Here is a 25,393-nt window from a genome sequence, read left to right as displayed (position 1 = left end):
ACCTAAAAAACATCCAGTTGGCCAGTGGAAAGCCTCTAGTATAGGTTCTTTCAATACTACAAGCAATTTGTTTGCTGCCTGGCAAATACAACCCATTGTAAATGCCACGGTTACCCAGAATGGGTATAAAGTCTCATACACTGGACATCTCTGCTAACTAGAGTTAAGGTCATCCACTGACTTCACCTCTCTTCCAAATCCAGCCCTTTGAAAAGCCAGCACAAGATACCACAAACTGAAAAAAAAGCTTCCAACACTAGGAGTGAGTTTCAGAATAAAACCAGACACAGCTAAAAAGACAGCACATCAGAGCCTAAGCTTCCCATTTACCGAACACGCTTAAAAATAGACAACAAGGTTAAGCAGAACAACCTTAGCATTTCCACATGCAGTTAGAACTTTGCTTGCAGGTGGAAATTGCACAAATACCTTCCCCATCACAACACCTTTTAGTAAGACCTGCTCCATTATCTGTAATTTATGCATTAAATGCATAGTTCAGAAATATCTCTCTTCCCAACTTCATTTCTAGACACAATAAAACGTGTGTCTGTATCTTAAACTCATGACACCAAGACAGCCTTTTCCTTAACCAAATCCATGCCAGCCTAGAACTAAGTATAAAAGGGAAGCTTAAAGCATCAATGTCCTAGAAAGCTCCTAAACGGAACCGAAAGCTTCAGAACACATTTAAAACAAATTCTACAAGAAATCCACATAATCTTCTACAGACATCTTTAGACAGAAGAATTTCCAATGCGGTTACAAGTCATCTGAAAGGCCAGAGAACAAGTTTCTCCCCTGGAGTACAGTCAACTCCCCCCACTCTTGCCATTTCACGTCAGCAAGTTAAAAGTTCTCAACAGGCTTTTGAAAGACAGATCATGCATCTTAGTAATACTGTCTGAAACAATACCAGTAAGCAACAGCCTATAGAGTACAATATGCTACAGGTATGATTACACCACCAACGAGGCTTGAGGAAAATAAAATCCGTTCCATTTTAGTTGAATTAATATTTTGCTTTTACTGAACACATGTTTATGGAAAAACTGTAAAATTTAAGAATAATTTAAACAAACGCCAGAATTCTTTTCTTCAAAATAATAAAAAAAATCTGCTCTGCTAAACAGCTGTGTTCAGTGTAAAAGGAACTTCACAGAATACATTAAATACAAATTAATTCTTCTAGGCCTTTCATTAAAATACATTAAGGGCTAGCAAATTACTTTGTGCAAAGTCCATGGGGATGTGTCTTTCACACTGAAGAGGTTAAAGCTTGGTTACAGGTGCAAGTGAAAACTTTGCAGCCAATTTCACCTTGGGTTTGTGTTGCTTTTTGGCAGGGCTGTCCATGACTTCCTTGTTTAGTTGCGGTTCAGAGGACTGACAGGGAGGCACTGGAACATTCTCTATGGTGCTAGATACCACAGAGCCAGAGGTCATTTTTTCTTGAGCTGTGGCAACAATTCTTTGTTTTTCTTCTTCTGTTAGCATCATTATCTCTAAGATAAATAAGACAACTCAATTTACTGATGCTGTTCTTGAAAAAGATAAAGAATATTTATCTGGTGATAATAAGCAACAAAATATTTAAGAAAATCTGTCAGACTGATTTGAAGCCAGAAGATGCATCACATTCACCTCTGCAGCTGATGCTTGCTTCTGGCTCTACCTGCATCACGTACTATTTAGAAGGTTTAATTCAGTTCTCACACGCTGTGTTTCACAGTACTCAAAAGCACTACAGAATTAGTGTGGTGAAAAGGCTGCTACAGGTTGGCAAGATGCCATTTTAGTGGTGGATAAGGCCCCTGCAGACTTCACCCCAGAGAATCACAGGAGGGTAATTACAGCCAGTGCTCCAGAGTTTCGGAAGGAAGCCACCTGCACTGCCAATGCATCCTCACTATGCAATATATACACACACGTACGTGCTTAAACGGAACTTAACACAACCAACCATGCTGGATGCTTCACTTTCCAAGCTGTACGGGTTATCATCTGTAGGTAACACAGCACAGGCAGCCAAACTCACCAGAGAGGGGTGCAGGGCGTTCCTCAAACTGAATGAGGTCTGCAGACTCAAGAACCACCGGATCAGGTCTCAGCTGTGGGGACGGCAGGCAGGAAGGAACTGGCTCGCACAAGAGGTCAACGGGAGATGTATTTGTGAGGCAAAGAAGTTCTTGCTCAGTTTGATTAGAAACTACAAAAATAAGGGAACACCTTTCAAAGTGTCTGTAAGCTGTGAAGGTGTCACTGTTTCAGAGCTGGAAAATGCAAAGTCTGCAGATGTGATTCTGAGGACTTGAGCTCTACGCTGTGTTTGAAATACAAATATCAAACTTATTTAATTAATGCTAACTAACCTCAGATTGTTTCAAGACTCGCTTCACTGGATCAAGAGCATCTAATTACAAACCAGTACACAAAGCAACAGTATGTTAAACCTATTGCTTACCTGACTAAATATACCCCTATAGTAAAATCTAGCATTTGCTAAACTTGAGTAATAAAGGAAGAGCTGAGGAAACAAGTCCTACAGACCAGTCTTTAACAGAGAAGGGCCAGTTACAGACAACACTCCAGCAGACATGCCAACATCGTATCAACATCCTATCTATGTACAATCTAAAACATTCATATATGAAAATTAAGCCGAAAGTTTCAAGAGTGACTTGCCCTCGTTGAAAGGGACAAGCCTAGACCCCAGAAATAACTCAAGAACCATTACACAAGTTCTCCAACCTGCAAGTAAGAAAAGAATTGGAGACCACAGCTAGATTCTGTGAGGTCACTATTTCCCAGTTATTTTTATTTGGAAACAGATTTATGCCAATAGGCCTGCCACTATTACTTTCAGGTAAGCAGCAATACAAAAGTCAGACGAACACCACAGAAGAGCACTATATTCCTCAGAATACAGGAGACATTCCGAGCAGGAGCTGCTAATAACAGATCATTTCTCATAAGCATAAAGCTAATAGACTTTAATTTCCATGGGAAACAGTAGTCCATCAGCTGTATGTATACTGAAGACAGAGGACAACAGATGCCCTTGTCAAGAGCACCCATGCCAGACTGCATACTCTGGGAAAAGTTCATAGAATCATAGAATGGTTTGGGTTGGAAGGGACCTTAAAGACCATCCAGTTCCAACCCCCCTGCCATGGGCAGGGACACCTTCCACTAGACCAGGTTGCTCCAAGCCTCATCCAGCCTGGCCTTGGACACTTCCAGGGATGGGGCATCCACAGCTTCTCTGGGCAACCTGTGCCAGTGCCTCACCACCCTCTCCGGGAAGAATTCTTCCTGATATCTAATCTAAACCTCCCTCATCAGCTTTTGAGCCACAGAGCATTTCCAGAGAAGTTCAGACTAACTCACACAGCTTTCCCCATGCTGCTTTTATTATTCTGCTTATTTCCCCACAGATAATAAATTTCTTATATAAATCAATTTGGCATTACCATTGCTAGGTGTTCCTAGACTTAGCTCCATTGATGAAGTGGATCCTGGGGTCTCCATAATATGTCCATTTTTGTCAGCAAGTTGATTTCCATGATCATCCACATGATCAGCAGGGGGAAAACTAGGTGAGCTAAAACGAGCTACAAAAAGGCAAGTTCATTTGGTTCATTGACTCGTCACCTCTTACAAGAAAAAAGGAAACTAAGATATTGCTCAAAATTGATATGGCTTACTTTTCATATCATTCTTTAGCACCACAATTCTCTTATGGCCATGTCCTTTAATCCACACCACCTGCAGAGAGGAGAGAAGCAATTAAACATCAGCACACACTAAGCTCCAAGCCTGAAGCAGCTTACTCACTGCAATTTCATCTAGCTTTGCACTCACATTTTTTAAAAGTAAACTAAATCTAATTGGTACTACACTACCCAAGTAAAAGCTTCACCTCAAAGTAACAGATGCCCAAGGCCAACTATAAGGTGTACTAACAGCACTATATGCTTAAACATGGAGTTACAAAATTCCACTTTGTCAATCTCCAGCAAGATTGATTTACTTAAAGGAAAGCTTATAGCCATAAACTGGGTCACAAAATTATCCTAAAGCACTCAGGACACATGGATGACAGAGATGCCACAGCAAAATTCCACTAGGTGGCACTTCTGACAAGGCCCCACAGCTCTTCACTCCTAAACACAGTAGTCTCTCCTGATACAAATGAGGCTTCACTACTGTACAGTCGTTCATTCCTCCAAGACACAAACCAATTACCTCACTTGATTAAGATACCAAGGATGTTTGTGGCCTCACCAGAAATGGTACTTAAGCAAAATTTAACCAAAATATGCAAAAAAAATTATACAGTCCAGATTTCTCAGAAACTATTAAAAATACAACTGGTATAAAGCCTCCTTGGAGAAGGCAGTTATTTCAGTAATTCACACCAATTAACAGAAACTATAGTTGTGTAGCTATTTTTAATCCATGCAGAAATCTCAATGTAATTGTGGCAAACTGAATTCCCCCCACCTGTGGAATTGCTCCCAAGAGCTCTTCTAAATTATTGCATCCATACGCTTTGGGTTGCAGCACTTCTCCTGTGTATTTGCTATATGCAACTGGGAACTCATGAAGAAAAATCTGCTGATAATGGTAAGTGTGAAGTAAGGACCTTACATTCTTTGCAAACATATACAGATTTGTAAGCTTCACGTATTCTTCTGCTGCACCATTGGTGAAAACCTATCAGAAAGAAAAAAAAAAGAGAAAGAATTTGAGTGCATACTTCAATATCCTCTAGTCACAAGGTCTTTTCGAAGTATGAAACACCAGAAAGGAAAGAGCTTACATACCTCAACCAAGTAAGGCAGACTCTTCAAGAGTTCAGTTAAGGTCATAAATCCATATTCACATGGATTAAGGGAAGTACTATGGATTGTTTCATAATGCTGCTTAAGCTGTTCAACAGAGAGGAAGGACGTTCCATCCCAGGACATCAACAAGACTAGCAATTGGGCAGTCAGAGTCCGCAGAGATTTTCTATTAATCAGCTGAATTTGCTTGCCAGATTCTGTGTCAACCACCTAGAAGGAATTGGGAACGAAGTTAGAAATTAATCTCTTCCTTGCCCCTAAGTTGTATAGCTGAGGTCTGTTTGAGCACAGCTGTATCTGGTACTGCATACCAGCATCTGATACTCCCCCAGCCAAAAGGACATAGGCTAAGAGCGGCTTATTGCATGTAAAAAATTACTTCAAATACACAAAAGCTGTGTAGCAGTTTCTGTCCACATGGAGGACATGATAGAATCACAGAATGGTTTGGGTGGGAAGGGACCTTAAAGATCATCCAGTTCCAACCCCCCTGCCATGGGCAGGGACACCTTCCACTAGACCAGGTTGCTCCAAGCCTCATCCAGCCTGGCCTTGGACCCTTCCAGGGATGGGGCATCCACAGCTTCTCTGGGCAACCTGTCCCAGTGCTTCACCACCCTCTCTGGGAAGAATTCCTTCCTGAAATGATTTTACTCTTTGTTCCAAGGCAGCTGGATGTGACTGAGCTCCAGCCTGAATGCAGCCCCTAAATTAAGAGATTTAACAGATTTGGAGCAACTAGACCATTACGCCCACATCCATGTTGAACATAACCTTTCTTCTCCACTGACACACAGACCATCTATGTATTTACATTCAGAGTCAAAGCCTCAATCATAGGTAAAAAAAAAAAAAAAAAGATGAATATAAAACATTAGGAGATCAGTAGCTACTACGGTTATCTGGAAGTGATTGCTTTTACACAGAGGTCAGACAGGGAAAAAAGCCAATTTGTACTGTTAAAATAAGCACTATAAAGTCTTTCACTATTATTTGCTAGAGAAGCATGAGTTTTTCCCAGAGAAAGTTAAACGGTTACAAAATAACAAAGAGAACACCTTAGGAATATAGAAGCTTCATTTAAAATCCATTTAGAATTTCCCCCTAACTTAATAAAATATTTATTTTTGGAGTACAATATTATGCACCCTGAGACAGGACATTCCTTAACACATCATCACTTGCCTTTTAGGGAGATAAACTACAAAGACAAAAGATTACCTTCACAACATGGCAAAGTTTCTGCATTAAGGCTGAAATGGAGCTAACATCATAGTCATGAAGACGCAGTGTGTATCCAAACGTTTTGCTGTACTCTGTCAGTACATCAGTCATCATGAGGCAGTTGTCCTTCTGAGACCGCAGCAGTTTAACAAACTGAGCAGCTACAGCTTTGACTTGTTCCACCTCCGTCAATGTGAGAATTTTCTCCTCCCCACATTCCAATACCTACAAAACAGAAACTACACTTTGTTAACGTGATTTACCTAATCTGGACAAAGAAGTGTCATCTGAAACAAATTCAGTGCATGCAGGCAATCACAGAATCACAGCACGGTTTGGGTTGGAAGGGACCTTAAAGCCCATCCATTTCCACCCCCCCTGCCATGGGCAGGGACACCTTCCACTAGACCAGGTTGCTCCAAGCCTCATCCAGCCTGGCCTTGGACACTTCCAGGGATGGGGCATCCACAGCTTCTCTGGGCAACCTGTCCCAGTGCTTCACCACCCTCTCCAGGAAGAATTTCTTCCTGATATCCAATCTAAACCTCCCCACTTTCAGTTTAAACCTGTTACCCCTTGTCCTGTCACTACAGGCCCTTGTAAAAAGTCCCCCCCAGCTTCCTTGTAGCCCCTTCAGGTACTGGAAGGGGCTATAAGGGCTCCCCGGAGCCTTCTCTTCTCCAGGCTGACCACCCCCAACTCTCCCAGCCTGTCCCCATGGCAGAGGTGCTCCAGCCCTCGGAGCATCTTTGTGGCCTCCTCTGGACTCGCTCCAACTGGTCTCTAGCCTTCTGATATTGGGGGCCCCAGAGCTGGATGCAGAACTGCAGGTGGGGTCTCACGAGAGTAGAGTAGCGGGGGAGAATCCCCTCCCTTGACCTGCTGGCCACACTTCTGATACAGCCCAGAATCATTTGCTATGTAGCAGGCTCAGATACCTCAAAAGATATCTATATACCAAGCAAAACTATGTAATTTCTTATATGCAAGAAAATAGGCAATTAAATAGTTATTATCCTTTTTAAAGCAAGTTTAAACACAGCTTTAATAAAACCTAACTCTAATTTTGATGCACCAAATTTTGGAAGTGTAATCTACTTTGGAAAACTTGAATTTATTAACAAACTTAACTGGAATGTGCTGAAAGCCTTGCAGACTTTTATCAAAATAGCTATATCAAAGACTTGCTTAAACGCAGCTGTCTAACATTACAGGTGCACAGTTTGTAACACACTGAAGTTGATGGGAAATATGAACCCTGCTGAAACAGTTATGCAGATCTCAAAAGTGCTTTAGTACAGCTTAGGATTTTAGAACTTACAAGTAAGACATCTGGTATGGCTTCAAAGAGTTCAAGTAGTTTTGTAAAACCATAGTAAGCAAGTTTGCACTGACGACCAAAGTGGTGGTGGTACGAAGGAATAAATTTGTTGAAGGGCATTCGAAAATGAGGTTGATGGCGCAGTAAGTCTACAACTTCTTTAGAAAATTGTTTGGTTCTTTCAATTTCTTCTTGTGTACGTTCTAAAATTGAAAAAGAAAAACAAGAGGTATGAACCACCACACTTATAAAATGCAACAGAACATAAGAAAACATGGTGATTGATTTTCAAGCTTACCCGCATAACACAAAGTCACTACTTAATTCTACCACTGAAGACCTTTACCAAACTTACATGTTTAAAGTCCAAAATAATCAGGTGATCAGCACTTTAGAGGTATTAAAAAAACCCAAATATGTTGGTATTTTTGCTTTGTGGAAACAATCCACTAATTACCCCAGAGAAAGTTTAACAGTTTAATGCAGAATTAGTAACATTTTGTGTTTTGCCACCTGTTTTCCTGTCTGTTCCATTATAAGCATTCTTAGAATAACAGGTTCTTTATTTGACAGAAGTTCCTAACTTCGTTATGGAGGGTAAAACACAGCTATCAAAACAATCCAAGCAGCTCCTATATACTTCAGTGCGTGCAGTTTTGAAACAGTCAATTCCTCTGGCAACAGTTTAAAAAAAAAAAAAATGTATATGACATACCTCTTTTGGGAATACAAATTACCATTTCAGCGTCTTGCTGTGACAAACAGATGGTTGTATCTGGAATTTCTGATATAATATCAGCCAGCTCACACACTCCGTACTCAGTAACATCCCAGTCCTTCGAGAAACACCTGAGATTTAGAAATTTATATAATGTAAGTATTAATGCATGCTGTGCAGGCAAAATGTGCAAGTTGATAGAATAAGCCTCAAATCCCAAGGAAATAAGTGTAATTTTCATATTAGCAGTAATACTAAGATGTGAAACAAAGGGGGAAGTATTTGTAAATTATCTATGCATAGCCAGAAAAATAAGATACTACAATGGTTCACATGACACTGGAGAAAGAACTGTATATACCAAGCACTGCGTGCCTCAACTAGTTGTGTTAAATCATAAAGTAGTATTTTTCAAGCTCAGGTTTTAAATTTAAGAAAATGTAATTGTGTTATACAGCTCCAGATGGCTACACTTTCAACAGTCCATATTTGCTTAATAGTCAGACATACGCTTTTCAACAAGATAAGGTCTCAAGAGAATGCAGAAACCATATCCTGGAAAACACCATATGAAGGTTCACAATACCATATAATATATTAAAAAGGTATTTTACTCTCCTTGTCTCCCTGACAGGAACTTCTTGGCAGCAAAAACACTTCACATATATTCTTATTCAACAAATGGCCAGAGCTGACTACAATTGATACACATTTGGTAGATTTAGAAACAACCAATAATGTATTTCTGCCAATAGTGGAAATACAAGTAGAAGCATGCATTTCCAAAAAAGGGGCTGTTGGCACATGCAGAACACATGTAAAGGCAGACCATGTGTAGCACTAAGATGCTATGGTTTCCTCCAAGCATATTCAGTACTACTTTTTGTCTTAAGAAAAGGATCACTCTTGGTTCTTCAAAAAAGCACTATTTTTTGCCATGCTAGAATAGAATGTTCCTCCTGGCAATAGCAAGACCAGTATTACTCCTCATTGCACCACTGCTAGATCCAGTTAAAGTACTAAGAATATATTAACAATCAGTATATTTACCTTGTATTTCCCCTCTAAAGAAAGCCTAACACTAAATCTTCCCTTTGCTGTTCACGTTAACGTGCCACAAGCTGCCTGTTTAAATCCACGCTTGCAATCATGACTTCATACAGAGCTAATAAAATACAGTAACCCATTTCTTAAAGCACTGACTTCTCTTGCACTAGGTTTTTAAAGCCAGTGTTGACAGACATGCCCTGCACAGTTCTTGTTTTGTTAAAAATAACTTACCAGTGATAAGCCTGTAAGAATTCCCTCACAATAACTTGCTTACTGGCCTGGGATTTGAGAAGCTTCAGTAAGTCTTGAGTAAAGCGCTTCACTTGAGCTCTGTGCGTTAGAGTTAACAAGCGTTTGGAACCCATGCCAAGAATCTGAAAGATAATTTAATTTGATCACTCACATCTAGCACTTCAGTAAATTCTTCTACAATACATTGAGAAGCCCATTCTAGTATAGGTAGGGTAGATATAAAGGCTACAATAGTGACAGCGTTTGGAAAGGCAGCCTCATGAAGCCATAAAACTCTCCATATTAAGGCATATGTCATCTAGAAATTAAGAAATTCCTCCTCCATGACTGCTATTGCTATTTTACCTTCTACAACCAACTGGTGCTCCAACTAGTAAGCTAATGTGACCAAGTGCTTCTTTTCTGTAAGAAAGCCACATGACATTTCACACAGAAATCCCTCAGGTCACAAGCTACACATCACAGCCTAACTCACAAGCACTCAGCATTTGCTCTGCTCTCATGACAAAGAGCACAATTAAAACCTTTTACCCAAGTGCTAGCACCAGGCTAAAAGCAGCCTCAAGCTTTAGTCCAGAGGCTTAGATTAAATGAAGAGTTGATTTCCCCAGAAGTTATTTTGGAAGGTTAAAAGCAATAAAAGCAACACAACAGCAACATCTCAAAAAAAGGCAATTCCCCTCCAAGCTCAGTTCACCATCCCTTTCAAGGCAGACTAGGTAATTGCACAGCATGTTTTATAAATACCAACCAGTAATTCAGACAGTTGAAGATACAAGTACAATTCCCTAAGTTAAAAGGAAAAGCACCATATAACTCACTTGCAGTACATGAGGCACTGCTTCTAGAAGTTCCATTAATTTAGAATACCCGTAGTCAGACACACGACATTGTTTTGCAAAGTGATGATGGTATGTTGGGATGAATTTACTGACAGGTATGACGCAGGATGGTTGGCTTTTAAGTAGATCTATCACTTCTCTACTGAACTGAATAAGTTGTGGATTACCTACAGGGCTCTTAGAACGTAGTAGCCAAGGATCTACAAAAGAAAAAAGGTATTACTGCACCTTTCACTAATATTCTTCCAATAAACACTGCACTTCATTTATGGCACAGGCTAGAGCACAGAAAAAAAACCTTTCAAGATGAAAGTCTCCCTTTATAAAAAGTTTAACAGTTACACAAGATGTTTACTTTATGACACTAATTTTTAAAGGTAATATTTTCAGAAGTAAAGATTTTAAATAGAAGTATTTACCTGCAGTAGGAGGTGGTGGTTTGTTATGTATCCATTTAATAACTTTAATGCCATTTTGGGCAGTGGCAATGTGAACTCCAGGAACACAGGTAATCAGATGTTCTAAAGGAACACCGCCCTGACCTTCTGGCACAATTTCAAGATCATTGAACTCTGACATGTAACAATCAGGAAAACTTTGGAAGAAAAAAAAGCTTCCATTATACACTAAAATACCACTGTAACTATTGTCCTAAGAATATAATTATTTTGAGACAACAAACAAGATGCTTCAACAGCTTACTAACCTTGCAGAAGTCTTCAAGAATGCACATTTCAAATAAGTGTCTTTTCTCAACAAGGTTTCAAAAAGTAATAATTTTAAGGCACTTATTTGTTATGAAAGATCCAGCCCACTTCAGATACAGAGTTTTTTCATACAGCAGGTAGTTGAAACTAGCATTACAACTGCCATCAATGACGTTTTAAACCTTTAGCCTATCAGCCCTTACACCGAAAGCCTCAATTAAAATACTTTACCTTAGTAAAGGCACAGTACCCTCATGTGTCTGTAGAAGACTGTGAACTTGAGGTGCAAATGTCTTCAGAGACAAAATCACAAAAGGAATTCTGTAAGAATCTGGGTCAAACTCATGCTCACTGTAAAAACAAGAGGGTGAAGTTTATACGCCCATCCTACACCCAGCTTCAGCATCATGTGAGCACTAGTGCTCACATACCCACCGCCCAGTAAACATCACACTACACGCGTGTGTTCTACTGCTACTGGCTGACAAAACCACTATGTGCATTCACACGCAACTTCCATCTTTTCTTTACAAAAAATTAATACAACTACAGCAAATTTCCACAAGACAAGCAACCTTCAGAAGACCACATTTTTATTATCACGAGATTAAAATTTTCAGATGAAGTTTCAGCAGCACATACCAAGCAGTTAACAGTGAACACCAAGTAACTGCTCTAGTAGCACAGTCTGGCTGCTGTTGAATGAAACCACGACACCTTCATACATGGCTTCAGGAAATCTTCAACCCAGTATGAATTATTTACTAAATGTAGCTGGAGTATGAAAGAACAATGACCCATTCCAGCTATAATTACACCATAAAATTCAGGCTAATAGAAATCTCTAGTATGTATAACCTTCCTGTAAGGCCAGAGGAAGGTAGCGTACCTTAAGCAGAAGCTGAAAGAGGTACAATGCATTGGCAACTGCGCTACAATACAACAGTCTTACCTTAAGATCAGAACTGCCTAGAAAATTCACCATGCCATCTCACTACTTTGTAAACGATTAATTCTTGTAAACACACAAACAGTGACTGGAGCACACTATATGAGCATATATACCTCGACCTTAATATACCTGTAAGTGTTAAAGGCTGTTCAAATATTTTGTAAGGTTTTATAGTATTTTATACACAGCTTACATAAAGTCTTTATTCAGGCAATGCTGCTTACAAACAGGCTCGTGATACTCCAACTCTTCAAATATTATAGGACTACAGTTTGCTGACGAACCATCGTGAGACTGTGAAGATCCCAACGGACTCTGCCGGGCTTGGCTGCTAGGCAAAAGGCACACCAGCCGCCCACTCCCTTGGTCACGGATTGCCACCGTGTCCGTCAGTTTATACAAGTCTGATACACTTAACTTATGTCCAAACCTAAAAGGAAAAAAATACACATTGTAAACGTAGCTGGAGAATGTGGTAATCTGCATTTTTTGTTTAAGAAACCAGAATATGCTAGAAACTATTCTATGCCAGATGTTAACTAATCTATCCATACCAATGCAGAAAAAAAAACACCCATCCTGAAAGCATAACCCTCTAAGAAAGGCCAGTATTGCAGCCATTGCCTCTGGACAGAATGCGCTGCAACATCCAACAACAAAAACCCCATAATACTCCTTTCTGTTACTCTATAATTCACTGTAAACCATCACACAGGAGTGCATTCTTTTTAGAAGTACTAGAGAAATACCAAATAAAACTTACTTTTTTTCATAGATTTCTGTGAATTTGAACACAGGCAGACAACAAGCAGGTGCATCCTGCAGGATGGTCATCGTTTCTGAGCTATAAAAGACATTTTAGAACATTAGCGCAAAATTAACCTGTCAGTATTAATCTCCAGCCCAAATTGGTGAGATATTTACAGATGCAGTTTATGAACTATAAATGTAATAGGGCAAATGGCATTCCCTTTCATACCAGCAATACAAAAGCTGACACTTCAGATCAGGGAAGTGCAAGTATTTTTCCTGCTAACTCATTAGGCAATGTCTCTGAGGGAGTTGCACCTTTGGTGGTGGTGGTAAGGTTTCGAGCACCTATGAAATGCAATATTAGAGCTCAGCATTAGAAGTTACCAGCCTGGTCATCAGTAGCTTTGAACAAGCATAATCTAAAAGGCAAATATGAAATTTATAAGTTATACAACAGCAAGTAGTACATAATTGCAGGGCGCTCTACACCCCAAGCACTATTTTCACTGGAGTTTCCTGTGAAAAAATTAAGACAATTTTTCTTAATGCCTTTTCAGTAAGGAAAAAATTGAAACAGAAAAAATTGTTCTCACTAGCATCAGCCCTCTAGTTCTACTGTCTTCCATACAGACAATTGAGATCAAACACCAACAGCATCTGAACTGTGTATCTCATCCTCGGAAAATACATATCCACTTTCTTGAAGGCAAGAAGCAGCCAAGGGTAATTTTAACTCAGCTGCGAGCTACGTTACTGAGGTATACTAGTAGCATGAAAAAGCAGTGATGAAACTACTAAACACTATTAAACAGAGACATAGTGTCTTGAGGCACAGCTTAATAAGCAGTGTAAAAATGCCAAACTGAAAACCAGCCTAGCTGTATTTAACACATTCATCAGGTCATTACACAGGTTTTACTTATTTCCCCATCATTCCTTTGCTCAGTATTTTAAGTCACCTCTCGGCTACTAAATACATGCTAGAACAATTAAGATGCCAAGGTGCTTATTACCTCAGTAGAGAGAGTGATTTACTAGCAGCTCCCGTTGCTAACGAGACCTGGATCCTTTTACTGCCGATTTTGTATCTGTGAAGACTGTTAACAGCACTGATCGCTTCGTGCAGGTTTTCCATCTGAACGGTAGCCTTCAACTGATAGTCTGTATGAGGACTGAGGTCTACGCTTTTTACCTGAAAGGAAGAAAACACCTTATGCATTTATCAAAATGTTAACCCAAGACAAGCCACAACAAGAGTAGCACTGTCTTGCTCTAGCAAAGAGCCAAAGAGTGCAAAAGGGAATGATGAACTGCAGCCAACAGGACAATTCAAACAAGAGTGCAGTGAGCCTTGGCCAAGGCGAGACCATGATGTTCCTTTAACAAACATCTACCCACGTAGATTATTATGCCAAAAGAATGTCACCTGCAGATCAGACAGAAACGGGACCACTGCTGAACTGACCTCTCACTGGAGTTGCATTTTACTGATTCACACTCCCCATGTCTGGTTTTACTGACTTCTGATTCAAAACAGGAACTCAATTTTCACTGTGATTTTTAAGCTGATATTAGGAATTCTGCTCTACAGCTTAGAAGTGTTATGTAGCTAAAGCCTAAGTCTCTTCCCTGCATGACTAATGAGCCACTTACTGAGAATTTTAAATAGGACACTTCAGAATACCAGATCTATGAAGGCCACATGCAAATTAAGAACCTATGCAAGTTATGATCTAGTCTTTTACTAGACCATAACACAATACCTCTTTTTAACAAAGTTCAGAAGTCATATTTGGAAAGCTTTCCATTCCTACTCAAACATGTCCATAAACATAAGTATATAAAAAACAGAGTTGACAAAGATATTCTAGACTTTACCTTGCCATGTCTTGAGAAAACCTCTTGTAGATTTTGCTGCAACTCTTTTCGGGACAATCTGTAATCTAGACTGCTGATCTGAATGTCTGCACCATTTGCAAAAGGATCAGGGCAGTCTGTACCACTGGTATGATTTACTACATTAAACGTGAGTGGAGATGATCTATTTGAGAGGTTTGGAGACATACTCCTGGGTAAAATGAAAACATTTATGAGGTAAAGTAGCTATTGCACAATTTGATACATAGATCTCAAATTCATAAAACAGACACAAGTTGAGCGCACAAATACAACACTTGGAAGGTATTTTCCTAGTGCATGTGTGTGCAGGAAAAGAATTTCACCACAAGCAAGACCTGGTAACAAGACAAATTTCCTATGAGAAGGGAGGAAATAATTCATATTAGGTTTCAAGGTCACACAATTTAATAATATAATTGATACCAAGTCTTATATAATCTTACTAACACTGAAAAGAGTCAAACTCCTTCACGTGATCTTAATTAGCAAAGTCCAGAATTTATTATGCCTAGATAAGTTTCTACTGAGAATGTCAAAAGGCACTGAAATTAAGAGGAGCAAAATGTCTATAATACCTCTGAAGATTTAAAGACAAGGTTTGCAGGAAACCATTGCCACACTAAGTTTCTGAAAGTTTGCTCCATCTTGCAGTTACATTCACCCTGTTAGGGGTTACACAGCACCATCACTGTTTCCTTTTGCCTCCACATAAGTCAGTGTATTAGATGTTCTTCGCACACACAGCTCCATATGCAGCTGTCAGTAATCAGTGTATATACTGGTGAAGTCTCACTCCACCTCCCAAATAAGACAGACACTTACCGAGATGACCAGCAACTCTGAGACATGAGTAAAGGACTGAGCTGTCTTGAGGCTGCCAACTTACTGAAAGCAGAGGGATAGCTGACCTGAAACACAGTTTCATCTTTATCTTTTTTATCTACAGGGGAATTGGTAATGCTCCTGGTAGCAGAGGTCTCTCTTCTATTTACAAACATATATAAGAAAAAGAAAAACACATTATATTGCAGAATTCACATTGTAAAAAAATGTAGCCAACCATGAATAACATTTTAAAACTTACTTCTGACTACTTTTACAGGATGATTCTCCCATTCCAATTTTTTTGGTTGCCAAAGACACAGGAATCACTGCATTAGAGTTACTCTGAGGAGAAGGAATCTGTTCTCTTAAGAGTTCTTGCTGGTTTTCAATATTTCTACTTATGGTCTTTGATTCAAGGCGGCACAGCTCCTGTATGAAACAGATGAAAGGTCAGCATAAAAACACCAGCCATTCCTTGCCAGAGGCTTTCCTTGCGAGCTACCTAGGCTTCCATCACAGGTTTCTCTTTAATAGCATTTTCATTGGCACTTCATAACCAGGAATATTTGATTTTCTGTGACAGACATGCCATTGGCATGATCTCCCCAGGGAAGTGGGAGATTCCCCAACATCGGGCACTTGATTTGGCTGGACAGAGCGCTGGGCCATCGTCTCTAGACCATGCTTTTACCAAGGAAGGTTGACCAAAGGATCCCTGAGGTCCCTTCCAACCTGATATCTAGAAACCTATGCATTAGTTGCAATATTTTTGCGACACTGTAGCTCTACCCTAATTTTCCTTCCAACTAGCAAAGTGGATCACTAGATGTTATACTCAACACCAATACAAAAGTCAAAACTGGCCTAGGATTCAAAACCTCTAAGTACCCGAAATGTTTCTATTAAGCAAAGGTGGGAGATGGAAAAAGACACCTTCAAATTCACTGCCTGTTTTCCAAGCAGATTAATACAGCTCTCAGTCAGTAGTCACTATATAACAGTTATTTCTTAAATAGGACTGACAAGTTCAAGATAAAGCTGTATAGAAGCAATCCTCAGAACATGAGGAAAAGCAAGACTACTAAACAAGGTAGAACAACAGTACCTGTAAACTTTTAACACTTGTGGGTTTGATGATAGACCCATGAATCTGGAATCCTCTCCCAGCAGAGCCTTTGGTACCAGAAGACTGATCACTTGAGTCTTTGCTGAGGAGGCACAGCTTTGTGTTCTTGTTAATTTTTTTGGGAGACTTCATCTTTTCAGTTCCCACCAAGCTGGAGGTCTTTGTTTCAGTAAGTTCTTTGCTTTTGGGAGTAAAAGACACTACAATCCTGTTACCAAAGACATCTTCATTTTCCATTCGCTTCTGAGCCCGTTCGGCACTTTCTTGATTTAAAAACCGGAGAATTGCACTGCTTCCAGAAATGCTCAGCACCTTCCCTCCACAGTTGTCTGACAAACGCCTGAGTCTGTTACTGACACTCTTGCTGTCTCTGTTCGTTGGCAGATTATAAACATATAACAGCGTATGGCATGCCTGTTTAAAGGGAGCAAGATTTTAATTTGATTATGTCAGAATACCCTCTTGCTCAAAACCAGTGTTTTTCCATTTATTCTGGTAGCACATGCTCTCCTCCCACCCTCCAAGTCTTTCTTTTCACAGCATTCAGTTTGTTTGGAAAACTCTCATACCAAGATAGAGCCTCAAACTTCCATCTCCAATATAATTTAAACCAGGAAGAGACTATGGATCAATACCTGATCACTTCTCCAGATAAGAAAGCATCACTGTTTGCAATCCAACAATTCTTTATATTCTACACATGCACATCAACACACAGGCCAGGAAGTTATTTCAAAGAACAGAAAAATAGTGAGTGCTGTGCAAAGACAACACAGCAAATCCAGATGGAATCATCAAGACAACAAAAAACCCCAAGAAGACACTCAAAACTGTTAAGAAAGCATAACAGAACTGTCTTAATGCACAACTAAGTTCTTGCTCTAACTTTCTGCCAGTAAAAGGAAGGTACGCAAGATAAATGACAAAATATTTTTATCAGAATGTAATAACGTGACCTTGCTATTTTACTTCTTTAGTTAATTACTTCCTGTAATTATTTCATTGTGTCACTCAAAGCAGAAAGCAAACATTCACATGGTATTAACTGAAATACAGACAATGGTCAAACACGCAGCAGAACTGTGCCTCACCATAAAGACAGACACAGTTTCAGCCTGCTCTCCCCCTAAATTAGAAAAAAAATAAAAGAGGGACCTGACACTTACAAATGTCTGTTGCATTAAAAATTAAAAACCTTACCGGCATTTTCAGTGGTAACCTTGGTGGCAAGTCTGAAATAAATTCTTCAAATCCAATAAGCTCATGAGCATGATGTAAGAGGGCCTCTGAGGCTTGGTTTTTATGTACCAAAATTATCCGAAAACCATGTCGATGTCTCAGGTCACTGAGTTCCAAAGCAAAGTTTACATCAGCTGGATTAAAAAAAAAAGAGTAAAATTAGAATGGACAAGGAAACACAAAGATTAAAAAAGAAAATCAGGTTAAACAAAAAAATCCCAGATTTCATTTTCTATTTATCACTGAGCATTTCCAATGAAAACGCACCCATCAGCTACAAAGTTTTTCAACAGACAGTTTAAATGAGCGATTAGCATTCAGTCTCAGACAAGGGCTTCCTTTTAAGAGCAACTTCTAGCAATTTATCAGCAAGGCATTCGACTGGCACTGTATACTCCTATAACAAACATTTGTTTAGCTTTAGGGAGAAACCCAAGGCAATTAACCACACAAGCCACTCAACTGTGGAACTGTACAGTATGCTGCTACAAGAATTAAAACCAAATCAAATACATTTTGCCCAAAGCATTCTAGAAGAGTACCATAAGGAAGACTGAGTTTTAATTTATTAGCTTCCTGCTGTAGCTGTCCAACTTCAGACAGTATTTATACACATACCCACTGACACTCAACAAGCCATCAGATTCCAAAGCTGATTTAACCAAGCCAAGTTCTCATCTTGCTGTCCCTACTTTTCCCTTTCACTGATGTCATTAAGAATTCTTGATTAAGAACAGTTAAAGCTGATTCTAAACACCACCTGTGGAAGCAGAATAGCATCATATGTGAAAGGACTAGTGAAGAGAGGAACTGCATTCTGCACCGTAGGTGAGTACCACAAACACTTACTTGACACAAGAACTACAGTGGCAGGTGCAGTGTGTGTATCAGCAAATCTCCTGAGGCTCTGTCGGAGTTTGTCATCAGCAGCATTCTTTGCTGTAGCATTGATGTGTGCAACAGTCACCTGTGGAAATATATAGATATGCTCTGCAGAAAAGCTTGAGTGTGAACTATGCTTGCTTCATTTTTTTAAAGATTAGTGTTACATCATATATACCTATAATTCCACATGCACCTGTTATTTAGATAAATTAATTCACACATGCATTAAATACAGGTACGCATCTCACTGTTCTAATGAGCAATGAACTTCAACCCTAGCTGTTCAGCAACGTCTTAGGGATGACTTCAGCTGTGGGGTGAAGATCACAATGTATACACCTTAAAAAAAAAATTCTCCCATTTGAAACAGAGGGGTGACAAACATAGGAGAACTCACTATCAATTCTTTTACCTCACACAGATAAACTGTAAACCTGTTATCATATCTACAATTTAGGGGGTATGAAGGGAATTTGACTTAGAAACCTGCACAAAAAGTTAAACACACAGAAAGGAACAAGGTATACATGGAAAAATATGTAGTGTTAAAGGTTCCCCGATCATTACCACTAATTTGCAAGTGTCCTCACTAATTAGCAGGGTTTTCACTGACAGAAGTAAGAAGATGAAGTTCAGAGTCATAGTTCTTTTAGGTTAATGGTTTAGTCAGATTTGAAGGATAACACTAGAAACACCACCACTACTTACTACTGGATGAAATCAAAATCCTCCGTGAACACTAAAACCAAAGCTAAAACAGTAATCTGCACACAACGGAATGCACTGGCAGTTTTACGAAGTATCACACCAGGTAAGTTCAGCATTAAAGACCACACCCATAATCTAATTATAAGTCCATGCACTATAAAGCACAGGAGGTAACAAAGCTTTAGTGAACAGAAATTACCATGAGCCCACTCAGAGTACACAAATTCTCACGCAAGAACACCAAGTAGATCCGGGTTTGATACCTGGCAGTTGTTTAGCTCCTGAATAACTTCTTTATTTTCTTTACTGATGTCACACACACAGATGAATTCTGCCTCTCTGTGACCTTTAAAAAACTTTTCACGTATCCTCTGTACAACTGCTATAGCTGAACGCCCAGTGGGAACAGAACAGTTCTCAATATCCCAGAAGACTCCAATGGGGGGCAAGTTTTCCAGAACTTGGCCCGTTACTGCAACCTCCGGAGACCCTGTACAGGGTTAACGAGACACCGCATTTTAATCTTCAAATACCAGAAATGTTAAACTTAGCATACTATAAGCTTTGCACATAGGAAGCTTAATGTTTTAGAGAACAACATGCCCAGGAACACAGGTACAGTTTTATTTTCTAATGGAATCTAAAGAACAAATCAGGTGTTCTCAGTATCTCTCTTTAAGGGGGAAACTTTTACCTCCAATCAGTCTTAAACAGAAACTTAGTAACCATAAGTAAGCATAAAGATGCAAGACAACTTCAGCTTTAATTTTAAACCCCCAAAGACTTAAGTAACCTATTTAAAAAGTTATCCAGTGCTGAGGTGGCATGTACCATGAAAACTGTCTGCAGTGGTGTCTCTGCAGGTGCTGTATCAGAAACGAAAGTGAAACCCGAAAGCTGTTCAGGTTTACAGTGCACATGAGAGAAAAAAATCTCAGCAACACTGGATGAGATTATCGGTACAGTGGTGTGACTATAGGAAGTTAAGGCAGTATGGAACAAAGATATCCTACAATTCAGAGAGTGAGGTTAAGAGGTTTTGCTATTACAGGCTAAGAAGTGCAAATAAAGTTTCTGGTGTTTCAGCTCTCTGAATATCTGTTTATTTTTGAACTAACATACACCCAATTCCTTCCCCACAAGATGATGGCAAAAAACCCATGAGGAATGATTCAGGATCCTCACAAGTCAAAAACCAAGGTAAGAATTCAAGTTAGCTGAGAAAATAACATTAATCACAGCAGACAAATGTCATATTTGTTTTGGTATATGTTCATTAGGTGTTATGCTCAACATTCACTGGAATTGCATTTTGTAAGGACACTTAATTGAGGTGTTATACCTTAAAAACCTAAAAGTGGGTATAGTCTTAAAATGATAGTAAAGCTATTCAATTTCTTATTCTTCCATGACTTTAAGTTTATAACTTTCATACTAGGTATGATTTCATAATTGGAGCAGTACTAACACTGTAGAAAGACCATGCAATCACTTCACACAATATTTTCCTCTCAAGAACATGGAAACGCTGTACTGTAATTGTAAACATTACACGTCTACTGCCTATGAAGCAACAAGAGACACTACAGACTACAAAACTGCTTTTCAAAGTACTGCTGAAAATAATTTCTTTAGACACTGCCAGAACAAAATAGCTTTTAATTCCTTAGATTTTCTTTTTCTAGTTCTTAAATAAACAGTAAAAACATAGTAAAATAAAATTATATAAACATAAAATTTAAACAGCAGTAAAAATCAAAACTCTATGCAGACAATACAGTAAGATAACCAGGTAGTCAAAACAAGTAAATCCAAGTATGACTTTGCAAAACACAAAGAAGGGGTTTTTTTTACTGTTTAGTCTGTGACTTTATAGAAGTTTCCAGACAACAGTGCAATTTAAGAGAACCCCTCACATGCAACACTATTTAAGGAGGACATCCACTAAGTGCAAGTTTCAAACAAATGTGGTTTACCATATTTCTGCGGTGATTTACCAAGGCTGCTCGCCAGTAGTAAACTTGTCTCATTTCCTGTTCCTTTGGTTCCACAGCCATTACATATCGGGATAGGAACAGGTGCGGTCTGCGCATTTGGAGGAGGAATATTTGGCCATATTTTAGCAGCATCAACTAGGCTGTTTCTGCTGGGCTGTTGGGAAATTTTTCAAAGTTTTCACTTAGTATACAACATTAACACATGCTATTCCATGCCAGAAACACTCAGTTTCTTTTCTGCAACAAATGCAAGTTCAGATGTCATCTACAAAGTCAATTAACAGCCATATCACTGCATGAAGGAAGCTTCTATCCTAGGCTTTCCTAGCATCCTTAGCTCTAGATTTCCAAATGCAAGGAAAGATTCTATTAAACTCTCCAAATCAAGACCTGTCATCTTTTAGAAGTACTAATGTGTATTCTTACAAAAAAAAAAGACGACCTAGCATGTTAAACTGTTAAATCAGCACAATTAGAAGTACAAACTTAAAACGCCTCACTCTCCCCAAAAATAGTGGTCATAATTCCATACATACTGAATTCACCACTTTGTTTATGAAATTCAGACATTTCACTTATGTACTGGGAACTTAAATTTGGAATTTTAAGTATACATCTTTCTAAGTTGAGTATATTACTTCACTTGAAATTCCTATTAAAATCCCAGCAGTTTTAATCAGTTCTAAAGCATACTAAATCAGTACTTAAGTATAAATTACAAATTTGGGAAGACTGAACTAATACTACTTGTTTTGCTCCCTTAACCCTAAGGCCTACCAAACCTAGAATCTCTTCCCAGCATCAGACATCTCACCTGACTTACAAACTGATCAGCTGCCCACGGGAACACATTAATCACTGTTAGCCTTTTCTTAGTCCCTACTACGGAACGTTTCAATTGGTTACGTCAAGGGGAGATAACTGTCTAACTGTCTTTCAAATCCAGCCAAAATTCTGCTTGAGTACACTTCAGATCACCTGTAAGCTAAACACTATGACAGCCTCTTTTGTGTTCCTGTTGAACTCCATGTTACCTCAGGAAAGGGACCACCTTCAAGAAGGGTATCTGGTGCATCTGGACTCTGTAGGAGGATGCAAGTTGCGACCCATGGAAGCAGGCGTTTGGCTCAAGTAACATTATTTCAACATTAACCATATACCATGCTTAATGAAGGAGAAAGGTGATGGGTACAAACCTTGCTCAAGCAGTCATTGCAGTAGTGAGAGCCCTTCAAACAAACTGAAGGTGCCATGTTTAGGTGCAAAGGGTTGGCGCACACACGTGATGTTAGCTCCGACTGTGCAATATGCTCTTCCAAGTGACCCGTAGCCCCACTTGTGAATTCAGAACAAGGAAAATAGCCAGAAGATGTGCAGCTCTGAAGGGCTGGAAACTGATGCAGTTTGTGCACGTTACCATGATAGGACTGGAAATGGAGTTTTCCACAACAGGGCAGGTGTTGACAGGAAGATACACTGTTTTCTACGCACACGCCAGGGAACTCGCTGGCAATGCCTGCCAAATTGCTTCTAGCTGGAGGGTTTTTCAACGAAGATGCAGACTGATAAGCAAATCCTGACCCTACTTGACAAGTAATCGTCCCAGTGCTTTTTGAGTCTAATATTGTGCCAGGGTGAATCAAGTTACCACCACCACCACCACAATGCATTTGTGGAGTACAAGTAGAGTCAGAGCCATGAGCACAGCAGCTTACTTTCGGGCCAGGTGAAAGCTGTATTTGCTGTTGCTGAAGAGGATGAACATCAGGAAGTGGTACTGCTGGAAACAGTTTAGAGCCAGCATTATGAGGAGACGAAGCATCCTTCAATTCTACAGCAGCTTTCTTGTTCTCCATGTAATCTTTCTGGAAAATGAAAGTTCAGTTACATTCAGATACATAAATAAGCCAACAATTTTACAGAATAAACAAGCATGTTTTTAGCCTGTTACAGTTTTTGACAGGAACAGAAATTTTGAAGAGTTCTATCTTCATGATTACCACTATCTCACTGTTTGAACATGTACAATATTAAAAGGAGCATGCGAGTTATGTGACAGACTGAGGTACACTGGCATCAGTGGATTTTGGAAGCAATAGAATCAAAAAGGTACAAACCACATCGCAATAAGTCTATAAAAGAGAATTTGTAAAGCAGAAAACTGTTAGGCTAAGGTTGAGATATGCAAAGCAAAAAAAAAAAAAATTCTTTCTTTTAAGAGCAAATTTAAAGTAAAACACACCCACACAGCTGGGGGCTACATAAGTAACCCTCTTTTACTTTGAACACAGACTTTAAAATTGTATTGAAGTTTTAGAAGTAATGCATTATAAAACTAAGACTTTAAAAATTAGAAATTATATCAAGCTGGTAAACTAACAGAGGACAGAAAAGACTAAATTTTCACAACCATGTAAGTGCTTTTTGCCTACTCTGATTTAAGGCATAGACAGATGTTTTCTTTTTTTTTTGTAATGGCAGCAGGGAAAACTAAGCAAGGTTATGAGAAGCACCAGAACAGTCAAGGTCAGTAGAGCTACCGCTACCCTGTATACAACTCACTGCTCTAGACCTTCAGGCCAGTACTTTGGAACAACTTTTACTTTCCAAATTGATTTTAATGCATTTCCAACTACATAGTAATGAATAATTGGTTAAGTTCAAAACCTTCCTGTCTACCCTGATGCCATGTCTTATGAATTGAAGATACGCTCTGACAAAAGTCTGTCTGAAACCAATTTATATGGTAGATTTCAGAACTTATGGCAGCTCCCTTCGTAACCCACGACATCAGAGAACAGCAATGCAACAGGATACATGCTTATCTGTTCCCCATTTCTGTCACTGAAAGTCAGATTGAACATGCATGAATGAGTGTCACAACAGCTGGAGCTTGCTTGCTCAAGACAGTCATTGTGTGGTACTATTCCTCGGCACTTTGCATCTTACATGTACAGAATCATACACAGTTACAGGACAGGAGCATTTGAAGAAATGGAAACAAGGAAAAATTAGACATTCATGAAGAACACCATCCACAATTGCTGTGACTACTAAATAGTAACAATGTAAAAAATACTGTATTTGCCTCCAAACTAAATTGATAAAAATCTAGAAGTGTGAAGACTACTTCCCTGCTCTACTCTTCAGCAATAACTTCAGAGCTTTAAAGAAGCTGACGTACATTTTTTTAAGCAGCCAGTTTGTTATCCTAAACAGAGCTGTAGAGCATAAAGCCTGTCAAGCAAAGCAACTTGCCTGCTTTCACCAACACTGACGAAAGCGCTGTGAACACAACTAAAGCCTTAAGTGGATTTCCCATGGTAACTGCTGTACCACTTTCTCCCCTCCTCAGTCGCCCCCTTTCAGTCAGCAGTAGCACTGCAGTTAGTTACACTGCTCTGTACCAGGCTATCAACCATGCTTCAGTAAAGTAATTACCGTTTTCGCACTGCAAGGCAAAGACTTTTCAGCAGCAGAAAAGCAATCAGAAAGTTTCCAGAGCCATGGTTTAGCATCATTCTCTTGTCCCTGAAGCCATCCGAATGATCTATTGCAGAGGTTCTCTGTCCTGTTTCCTTCCATCATACAGCCAAACAAAAAGGTTCAACATTCTTTCATCTCCCCTTCCTTTCATTCTTCCCACCTGCTAAAGAGGAAAAAAAAAAAATGCATGTTTCAAATAATTTTTGAGGTAAGACAGAGAAAAAACACAGTGGTCCTATGAATTCTACTACTGCTAGATCACTGAACCTGCATTATTTATGTTAAATTTAATTATGCATATGGGACACGGCCTTGACTCTTCTGTTTAGTATAGGAATATTCCTCATGACCTGCAGCACAGCTGAGGTTGCCCAAGAAAAACACTGCTTAAGCCATGGCATTAGCTACAGAGTCCCAGAAATACATTACTGCTGACATGAAATAATTCCTTGAAACTTTCAGTGGATTCTCCCGGAAAGAGAAGACAGGGGATAGGTTTGCAAGAACAGTTCATCAGTTGATACAAAACAGATGCAACTGAACTCAGCCAAAAGAATTA

At 39.3% G+C, this 25,393-nt stretch overlaps 1 protein-coding gene across 1 annotated transcript; it reads right to left on the bottom strand.

The window, feature by feature from the left end:
* Positions 1-1,272: 1,272 nt before the first annotated feature.
* Positions 1,273-24,982, bottom strand: KIAA0430 (KIAA0430 ortholog). Its single transcript, XM_010150911.1, has 26 exons — positions 24,790-24,982; positions 22,545-23,213; positions 21,328-21,502; positions 19,615-19,841; positions 18,608-18,725; positions 17,720-17,892; positions 16,499-16,933; positions 15,653-15,822; positions 15,391-15,552; positions 14,548-14,737; positions 13,683-13,861; positions 12,680-12,760; positions 12,110-12,346; positions 11,196-11,315; positions 10,677-10,852; positions 10,237-10,457; positions 9,395-9,537; positions 8,111-8,244; positions 7,396-7,598; positions 6,072-6,299; positions 4,830-5,060; positions 4,507-4,719; positions 3,708-3,768; positions 3,474-3,614; positions 2,039-2,209; positions 1,273-1,505 (listed from the first exon to the last, which is right to left on the bottom strand). The coding sequence occupies exons 1-26, from the start codon at positions 24,934-24,936 to the stop codon at positions 1,273-1,275; spliced, it is 5,238 nt and encodes a 1,745-aa protein (XP_010149213.1). The 5' UTR covers positions 24,937-24,982.
* Between the last annotated feature and the right edge of the window lie 411 nt (positions 24,983-25,393).

Source organism: Eurypyga helias, unplaced genomic scaffold, assembly GCF_000690775.1.
Source record: "Eurypyga helias isolate BGI_N326 unplaced genomic scaffold, ASM69077v1 scaffold1044, whole genome shotgun sequence".
NCBI classification, from domain to species: domain Eukaryota; kingdom Metazoa; phylum Chordata; class Aves; order Eurypygiformes; family Eurypygidae; genus Eurypyga; species Eurypyga helias.
This window is presented reverse-complemented; position numbering and strand designations above follow the sequence as displayed.